The sequence below is a fragment of the Littorina saxatilis genome, linkage group LG4 (genome assembly GCF_037325665.1).
Source record: "Littorina saxatilis isolate snail1 linkage group LG4, US_GU_Lsax_2.0, whole genome shotgun sequence".
Lineage (NCBI taxonomy): Eukaryota > Metazoa > Mollusca > Gastropoda > Littorinimorpha > Littorinidae > Littorina > Littorina saxatilis.
This window is the reverse complement of record NC_090248.1, coordinates 49,027,022-49,037,251: the sequence shown is the minus strand read 5'-3', so window position 1 is coordinate 49,037,251 and position 10,230 is coordinate 49,027,022. Positions and strand designations below refer to the sequence as shown.

The 10,230-nt window shown below is 44.2% G+C and overlaps 1 protein-coding gene across 5 annotated transcripts in view; it reads right to left on the bottom strand.

The window, feature by feature from the left end:
* Window positions 1–1,077: 1,077 nt before the first annotated feature.
* Window positions 1,078–10,230, bottom strand: part of LOC138964964 (protein rolling stone-like) — a 23,762-nt gene continuing 14,609 nt past the window's right edge. For 2 of the 5 annotated variants that reach the window (XM_070337063.1, XM_070337065.1), the window contains exons 2-5: window positions 6,385–6,633; window positions 4,278–4,500; window positions 3,038–3,145; window positions 1,078–2,405 (exon numbers count right to left, since the gene is read on the bottom strand). In XM_070337063.1, the coding sequence (XP_070193164.1) occupies window positions 1,957–2,405; window positions 3,038–3,145; window positions 4,278–4,500; window positions 6,385–6,528 (924 nt within the window). In that variant the 5' untranslated portion in view covers window positions 6,529–6,633 and the 3' untranslated portion in view covers window positions 1,078–1,956. Of the gene's footprint in view, window positions 2,406–3,037; window positions 3,146–4,277; window positions 4,501–6,384; window positions 6,634–8,682; window positions 9,003–10,230 lie in introns of those variants that run through there. The other 3 variants (XM_070337064.1, XM_070337062.1, XM_070337066.1) reach the window with 2 other exon arrangements.

The window sequence follows — 10,230 nt, the reverse complement described above, 5'->3', positions numbered from 1 at the left end:
TGGAAAAACGCTGTGCAGATCAAATTGTAGGAAATCTCCCTTTGGTAGCTTCTTTATTTACTTTTCTGGAGCTTAGAAACCGAACAACATGAAATCGTCTTCCCCGAATCGGCGAATGCAGAAGTGAGAACTGGAGAAGTGAATCTATACCACAATCCTTCGCGCGACCCCTGACCTGGTCTTGACACCTGACCTGGTCTACATACCACACACGACAGAAACCAGTCAACTGCTTGTACCCCTTCAAAACCACCCGTTTTCTTTGGATACACGCTTTAACTACACACATGCCGACACAATGTTGATCATTGCTTCAATATTTTGAAGATGGTGCTTGAAAAATAACCAGGTGAAATGAGTATTTCGGTGTTTAGTCAAATGTTAAAGTTTCTACCACAGACATACACACGCACACACGCACACACAGACAAAGTTACGATCGCATAGGCTACACTTACGTGAGCCAAAAAGGGAAACTGGATCACCCGCGTTCACGATGGCTCAGGGGTAAGATAAACCACGCAAAAATAAATTCTTTGAAAATTGTTCGCTCTTTACGGAGGGCACCTAGGATGTTCTCAAGCGGTGAGTGTTTAAATGAAAGGGTGTTTGTACTGTGTGTAAAAGCCTGACAGTATCTGTGATGGTTTACGGGAGGCTTACTGTGCCTTTAACATTCCATATATCATGATCATACTTTCTTGTACGTTTATCCAGCGAAGCACATATATGAATAGACAGACATTTAATGTATACTTTGTAACGACTGTGAAGGAAAAATGTTAATTTCAAACTTGAATCAAAAAGTAAATTTGAACTGAAGAATCTTGAATCTGAGCTAAATGGATCAACATGTACAAACTATGATAAGATAAAATAATATAAAAACAATCAAGGATGAAACTTAAAAGAACAAATACCTCTCACATACATCTACAGACACTGGGAATAATACGTTCACACACACACACACACACACACACACACACACACACACACACACACACACACACACACACACACACACACACACACACACACACACATACACACACACAGCCGTCGATCGCAGAGCAATCCCATTATCAGAGAATTTTAATAAACAAATGACAATCCGGGACTCATGACAATTTTTACTTAAAGAGATAAGATGATCCACCTATATTACGTGCAACAAATGCGAACTGTTTCAAAACAAAAAGCTCTGTTCATGCACATTAAACAGTGCCAGCTCTACCAAGACAACAAACTTTTGGCTTCAGGTGTGAAAGTATGTGGAAGGAAAGAGATCACAATAAAACAGGCCATTAAATGACAATCAATCAGTCCATCAAATCACATTGAATCAGTTAACTGAATCACAATAAATCGATTCATCAATTCCCAATAAATCAATTCATCATCAAATCACTGTACGTCAGTCCATCAAGTTAAAATAAATACACGCACACACACATACACGCACAACGGCACACACACACACACACACACACACACACACACACACACACACACACACACACACGCGCACACACTGACACACACACAGCTACCTAGGAGAGAGAGAGAGAGAGAGAGAGAGAGAGAGAGAGAGAGAGAGAGGGGGTAGAGACAGACAGACAGAAACACAGACAGACAGAGACAGACACAGAGATAGAAAGAGACAGAGATAGGGACAGAGAGCGAGATAGAGTGACGGAGAGAGGCAGAGACACACATAGAGAGAACCAGTACGCAGTCAGCCAGACAGACAGAGACAGACAGAGATAGAAAGAGACACAGAGAGAGAGAGAGAGAGAGAGAGAGAGAGAGAGAGAGAGAGAGAGAGAGAGAGAGAGAGACAGACACACATGGAGAGAACCAGTACGCAGTCAGCCAGACAGCCAGCAGATATCCAGCCATCTAGCCAACCAGGCAGACACCAAAAAAATTCCCTTCTAGCATTGCCATTCCTTTTCAAACTGGAGATATCACATTCACTGACGGAGGCCTTGAGGCGGTAGGGTGGTCTCCCTTCTCGGCGTTCAAATCGTAACCGTTCAACACTACCCTTCCACTCTTCTCTCCCTCGCCACAGCAGTGTCTGTTGAGCGTCAATCTTAACATGTAGAGCGACCAGAAGATGAGATGCACCAGCGGCACCCCAACAAAGGCCGCCCCGATCACCAGCGGAACTGCCACCTGGGCTCTGTTCCAGTCCAAGGGTTTGTAGATAAAGGTCTCGCCTGAGGACGTCGTGCCTCCAGCCGCCCAGTAGACGACGGTGAACATGCAGTAGACGAGGGCGTAGACAGCGGGGTAGATGACGTGGAGGAGGCGCACTGGCATGGCCGTGACGCACAGGTCCAGCAGGACGTAGACCGAGTTGCCCAGGTGAGTCTCTCCGCTGACCGGCGACAGAGAACCTAGCGCGGTGAAAATAAGGCATGCAGCTCAATCGACCCATAAACACCAGAGATCTCAGTGCGGACAGAACGACAAAGAACACACACAACAACAACAACAACAACAACAACACCAACAACAACAACAACAACAACAACAAAACCGACAAAAAGACAGAATAAATACTTCTAGCTAATGATGAAGAGTTTCCAAATTTGCAAAAGAGTTCACACGTAGAATTAACAAAACAAGGGAGGGCGGGGTGTGTGTGTGTATGTGTGTGTGTGTGTGTGTGTGTGTGTGTGTGTGTGTGTGTGTGTGTGTGTGTGTGTGTGTGTGTGTGTATTTGTGTGTGTGTGTGTGTGTGTTATAACGACTTGTTTCGATGATTTTTCGTGTGAACTCTTTTGCAAATCTGCAAACTCTTCATCATCAGCTGGAAGTATTCATCCCCTATTTTGTTTCTAAATGTTTGTATCGCGTATTCCTATATTTGCCTCAAAACTTTATTTGCCTTGCTGGGAACAAAACCAAACCGTGGACGAAGCCCAACCTTAGCCCTGGCGTTTTCCCTGTCGTACAAATAGTACCTCAAACTTTACTTAGAAGGATAACAGCATAATTCCAGCTTGAAACTGCTTGCGATACTGACCGCTGAAGAGGAGGCCGAAGAAGAGGACGGTGACCATGATGCTGCCGACACTGGCAATGGTGTACACCACCCAGCTCGCCTTCAGGTACCACGGGCTCCCCGCTCCGTCTGCCAATCATATGCCATGCATGTTGCAGAATGTATACAGTAAAGTTAAACAAACGACCTAACGGGGCTGCATTCGACCGGATGCGGCCTAATTCGGCCTAATTCTGTTTAATTTATACAGTAAAGTTAAACAAACACCCCAACAAGGCTGCATTCGACCTGATGCGGCCTAATTCGGCCTATTTAATTCAGTCTAATAGACCTTTTCGGTATCTGAGCAGCTCTCGCGAGACACGCTCAATGTTATGCTTTGAACATCGCGAGAACTTCGAACCTTGGTTTGTGCAGCTCGCACGAGATCGCTGTACCGCATGCTTTGCTATGCTCTGAAGTTTGCGAGAGATTACGAGAGCTTGGAATACCGATAGGGTCTATTCGATCAGCCTAACGATGCTCAATTCACATAATTTGGTATATTTCTTTTAACATTTTGTACTTCAAGACGATTGCTAGTAGGATTTATACATTTGTTTGTTTGTTTGTTTGCTTAACGCCCAGCCGACCACGAAGGGCCATATCAGGGCGGTGCTGCTTTGACATATATCGTGCGCCACACACAAGACAGAAGTCGCAGCACAGGCTTCATGTCTCACCCAGTCACATTATACTGACACCGGACCAACCAGTCCTAGCACTAACCCCATGATGCCAGACGCCAGGCGGAGCAGCCACTAGATTGCCAATTTTAAAGTCTTTAAGGTATGACCCGGCCGGGGGTTCGAACCCACGACCTCCCGATCACGGGGCGGGACGCCTTACCACTAGGCCAACCGTGCTGGTATTTATAAATTCAATCCCTCCGATTGGACACACAACAAAAAGCAACATCCTGACTGCTTCCTGTGCAGATAATTTGTTGATGAGTTTATTTCTTAAAAAGCTATACAAAAACACTAACACACACACACACACAAACACACACACACACAACACACACACACACACACACACACACACACACACACACACACACACACACACACACACACACACACACACACACACACACACACCTGCAGATCTTACATAATGAGCAGAACTGTATTTTACGGGAAGGACCGTGGCTTCAAAATGAATGTAGTCTTTGTCGCAATGCACTTAAAATCATTTGTTAACTTTAGTCATTATTTACCTGGGAAATTTTGCGCCGAACACCTGACATAGACAACGACGACAGCGAGGATGAGAGTGTTCACGGTGAGGAGGAGAAAGGTCCAGTTGGTCAGGTAGACCAACCACGCGCCTGTCCGCCGCTCGTCACGTGACGCGTCGTCACTCCAGTTGTACACGATCCACGCCAGGTGGTACAGCGCGCACACCACGCGCCACCCCACGTACAGGCGGGGGTAGCCCCACTGTGTAACACGTTTATTGCAAAGTTGATTTAATGAGGGAAATGACTATGACTACAATAATGCAACGTTATCATCATCCATATCAATGTAGCCCCACTGCGTCATACGTTTATTGCAAAGTTGATTAATGAGAGAACGGACTATGACTAAATAGACACAACAGTATCATCATAACAATGTAGCCCCGCTGCGTCATACGTTTATTGCAAAGTTGATAAATGAGGAAACGGACTATGACTAAAGCAAAACAACATTATCTTCAATCAAAACAATACAGACCTCACCCCCCCCCCCCCCCTCCTCACCCCCGCAATCACTGAATCTTCCTGCAAATTTAAATCTAAATTATCAGTTTGAGGTAATAAAGCACCGGTGTTGTTGTCTTGTGTTGTCTTGTCTTGTCTTGTCTTGTGTTGTATTGTACTTATTGTACAGTATTGTACGGTATGGTTTGGTTTGGCACGGTTTGGTTTGGTTTGGTTTGGTTTGGCATTGTATTGTATTGTGTTGTATTGTATTGTATTGTATTGTATTGTATTGTAAATCTGTTTCTGTTGTTGTCGTTTCTACTTTACTGAGCTTTGAATCTGGATTCATTTTTCCATAAAAAAATCTAAACTGCAACCTCAGCTATATATATACATATTCCTTTCACCCTTTTGTACTTTGTGTACATTTCATAACATTTGTAATGTTTTAGCATGTGCTGCAGGATTTTTTTTACTGTCCGCGTTAAATAGTGTCATCGGGTCCCATAGTGGGTACATATTGCGTCAATGCAGTGTCATAATCTAGATTGTACTTTTCGCTAAATTCTGCTGTGCCGACGGAAAATTCAGATAAACAAGGCAAAATGGTAACACATGAAAGGAAATTTCGCTGATAAGAGGTTATTTCTAGATGTCTCCATGAATAACTGCTCCCGCTAATGGAAAAAAACTACCCATCGAATTTGATGGTAGCCGTTGCAAGCAAGTCAAGTCAAGTCAAGTCAATATTTATTTTAAAAAAACCCTAGGGTTACATGAATAAAATAAATAAAAATTGCAATAAACACGACAAAAAAAGATATATGTAATAATGAGACACAACACTTCTAATTAACCGAAAATAAATCAAGCTTAATTCATAACAAAATAATTGTAATCATACATTTTTTTTCCAATGTGTTTTAAACACAGAGTTATATATACAGCGAACTCCGTGGTTTTGAAGCCCCCTCCCCACCCATTTCAAAACCATCTACATCCCCAGTCAGCTGCATTGTCAGCAGGTTTGCATCTCAGTTAGAGCAAGTCAATCTTCAGCCAGACTGAGAGTAGCGCATGGGTCAGCTCTATGGTCAGTTTACTATCACCAGTATCCCCCTTTCCCTCCACTCTGGCACATAGATCAGCCAAATCAATCCAGGCTATGCACTATCACCGCCAATTTCAGTAATAGTCAAGGGTCTGTCGAACCCGTCAAATGCAGTAGGCAGCCCAATGATCCAGAAGCACTTCGCACTACGTACCATGTACCTCACACAAAAATGCAATGGAGTCGCACTTTTCAGCAATATTTACAGTTTTGAGCTCTTAGGCTGAATGACAGAATCATGGAGAAACTGATAGGAAGCCTCGTCAGGGGACAACTATTAAAACCATGCATTCAAAGAATTGTATTAGGTAGTGCCTATTGGCGATTGACGTTGATTTTCAAGGTTAGCTCTCCATGACATTGACACTTTTGTGTGCTGAACATAGTAGAGTACATGGAGCGAAGTGCTTCGGGCTCAGTTTCTGGGCTGCCTACTGCCTTTGCCGGATTTGGCAGACCATTGACTTTTACTCCACCCGAAGACTACAACCGACACAACCACCACCAACCTCACACATCACAAACCTGATCAGAAACCAGCAGCCGTGGCGTGGGATGGCTGAGACCAAAGTTGCTGCAGCGGAACTCATCTTTTATCATGCGAAGGCACCAACCCTTGTTGGAGACCCCATCCCCGGGTTCCCCTCCTTTGGGGTTCCCGCCGGCCATCCCTGCAGTTTTCACTGAGTGTGTATCAGTCTGTGGTATGTAACTGTGCGCCCTTGACGAAGAGCTGTACTGTGGGTCTGCCTGGTCCGCTGTCTCTGCTGCCTACTGAAGCAAAAGCAGTTCAGAATAATTTATCAAGGACAGTACACCGCTAGGAGTAAGGCTGATGGGGTCTATGTCGACCAAAAGAGTGGGATTCCCTGTAGGTGGAGTTCCTGGAAGGGGATTCCTTGTATACAGGGAATACCACAGGGTGGAGTTTTTCAATAAAACTTGCAAACCATACTCGAATTTCTAAGAAATATCAAAAAAGATTGAAAAACATCAAATTCTACCGATGTCGCCAAGCATCACGTGACTTTCAGCGATATCAGCGACACGCTACAGGAACTAAATCCTGTGGTATTCCCTGTATACAGGGAATCCCCCTCCAGGAACTCCACCTACAGGGAATCCCACTCTTTTGGTCGACATAGACCCCATCAGCGCTAGTAAGTAGGAATAGAGTAGGCCTACTCTTTCCATTATCTGCCTGATGAGATCCGGGGGAGTGGCTACTAAGAGTAATTACAAACACAAATGTCTACTATTGTAGATGCTTTTTGTAGCCAAGTGCACTTCGCTACCCTAAACACTCAAACCATCGCATAGCGAAACAGCCTAGTACAGTACAAACGGAATCACCCACCCCGTAGAAGACGATACGATGATGCGCGCGCACCTTGCTGGCGCAAATTCTAATAAAATGCCTTTCTATATATATATATATACAGGGGCGGATCAGTTGCTTTGTAAGGGGGGGGGGGGGACTTTGAATCGAAAGTGAATGTGATGAGCGCGAAGCGCCCGAATTTGCTAGGGGGGTCCGGGGGCATGCTCCCCCGGAAAAACATTTTGCCCAAAGAAGCAAAATGGTGCCATCTGGTGCCATTTGAACTTAGAAATGGTCATAGAATCAGCATAGAAATTTTTTTTTCTTCTTCTTCTTTTTTTTCTTCTTTTTTTTTCGCCCCCTGTGCCCCCCCCCCCCCCCCCCCTCGTCCGCCCCTGATATATCTACCTAACTTCTATCTTCCAAAGTCCCTTTTATCTTTGATATTGTCCTAATTATATTTAGGTTTGCATAGAAGTCAATGATTAGGCTAGATGGCTGCATATTATTGTGTTATTTACGATAATGCTTCGAATTGACCAAAGCGTCACTTTGATTTTGACCGGTTTCATTGAAGCTTCGTCCTCACAACCTTCCACTCCTCCACTACATTTTAAATCCCCCCCCCCCACCCTCCTTCATATTCCCAAGCGACTTCATGCAGAGAACCCGAAGTGTCTGACTGATTGATTGCTGATGAGTTATCTAAACTTCTGACAACCTTTGAGAACCAACCGAGGACTGTCATACAGTCTTTTTGGTATTACACTGTCGTTATTATCAAAATAAAGAAGCACAAAATCAATTTTTTTCTAAAAAAAACAAAAACACCTTACAAACACACTCACGCACGCACGAACCCACGCACGCATAAACACACACACACACACACACACACACACACACACACACACACACACACACACACTCCACACACCCACAAAAGTAAACATTGTATCACAAGGAATAAAACCAGTGGTTTGCAAAGCTGTGATATCAATATCCTGGTAAAAACACAATTGATCAAAGGTGTGGCGAACACGGACATTCATACATTAATTACGCCAAGACAGCATGTTACCTCTACAACCACGAACGACACAGATAAACGCGGACACATTTTCACAGCTATATGTTTATCTTGTCTGTTTTTGTAATTTTCTCTCGTCCGTCTCATCATATTTTCCCCCAAATTATCTCAGCTAAGATCGATGTAATTGTACTTGAATCAACTAAAGCACACGGCTGTGGTGAGGGTTTTCTTTCACTTACACCAACTATATTTATTATCGATTCAGCATTGTGAGAAAGTGTGTACGCATGGCAGGCCGAAAGTGTATTTTTATACGTGCCAGGAATACATTTATCGGTTGAACTGATCGATCAACCATCAACAAAGACGATTTAAGCATATTCTGGCCGGTTCCCAAAACAATGGTGCATCAGCAGAAGTTATAGACCTGAATTGTTTTGTTTTGTTGTAAAAACAAGTTAATACTTACCTCCCAACGTCTTTCTTTCTGTCTGTCGGTCTCTGTCTGTCTGTTTCTGTATGCCTGCCCGGCTCTTTCTGGCTATCTGAGTACCTGCCTGCCGGTCTGTGTGTCCGTCTCTGTCTGGGTCTATCTCTGTCTGTCTGTTTGTCTGTCTATCTGTCTGTCTCACTCTCTCTCTCTTTCTCTGTTCGGTATCGATTTCGTATAGCTCTCAACAGCTGATGGTCACAACGAATATCCGGACAGATTATTGCTCCTTGAAACGTAAGCAGACACTGTCGACAACTATCCGGGCACAAAGTGCTCAGGAATTACACGTATTGTTGCTAAGGTAAAACGTCTGCGTCGTGCCCAGTTCAGCAAACTTCCTTCCCCTTGAGTGGGCTTTTTATCTTTGCTCTTTTATCTCAAGCCTTCTCTCTACTCGTACAGCATAAAGGGAAATAGAGATGTGTGTGTGTGTGTGCGTGTCTAATTGTGTGCGTGCGTGCTTGCTTGCATGCGTGCGTGCGTGAGTGAGTGTGCGTGCGTGCGTGTGCGTGTGTGTGTGTGTGTGTGTTTTCCCGGTGCGTGTGTGTGTATGTATGTGTGTGTGTTTTCCCGGTGCGTGTGTGTGTGTGTATGTGTGTGTGTGTGTGTGTGTGTGTGTGTGTTTTCCCGGTGTGTGTGTGTGTGTGTGTGTTTTCCCGGTGTGTGTGTGTGTGTGTGTGTGTGTGTGTGTGTGTTTTCCCGGTGTGTGTGTGTGTGTGTGTGTCTGTGTGTGTGTGTGAGTGTGTGTGTGCGTGCGTGGGAGTGGCGAATTCGCAAGTGGAGTGTGCTCGGCCAGATAGGGTGACAACTGTTTCCGTCCTTATAACGTTGTTTTTGGTTGGTGTCCGTCCTCTGTACACCGTCTGTCCATGATTCTATCCACCTCAGCTTCCTCATTATGTTTAACGTTTTTTAATCACATCGGCTACGTTTATATGTCACTATGAGAGACCTTTGCCGGGATTAAGTGATTACGATCGAGGAAAAGATCTTTCAAACCGCTTCAATAGTTTATCATCTATCTCTTGTCTTGCGCTTTCGATTGTCTTCAATCAGTTGAGATTTTGCGATCAAACCTGGAAGCTTCACATAAAGGGTGGTCCAAAAAAATACTAAACTTCCATGCTTGTTTGAGACATTCCAGGTGAAAAAGAATAGGTGGGAGCCCTGTAGCAGAAATGACAGGCACGCAAAACTGTCTACATATTTTTGGACCACCTGCCTATTCTGAAACTATGGAGACTTTAGCTAATATCAAGTTTCGGCAAAGTACGACTGACACATCATCACAAAGACAGACGTCAATCGTGAACACATCTTATTAGATTTCAGGTCAAGGTTACCTTGACGAGAATAAATATCTTGCTGACAGTGCTCTCATTAGGACAAGAGGAACCGGGGCTGGGGGAGTTTAGTGCTCCTAGACGTTTAGCTCTTATTTAACCAACATTAAAAAAGATTTATATAAAAAAATAACCGTGCGTTCCACTGACCTACTTCCGTTGATAAGCGTTATCAGCGTTG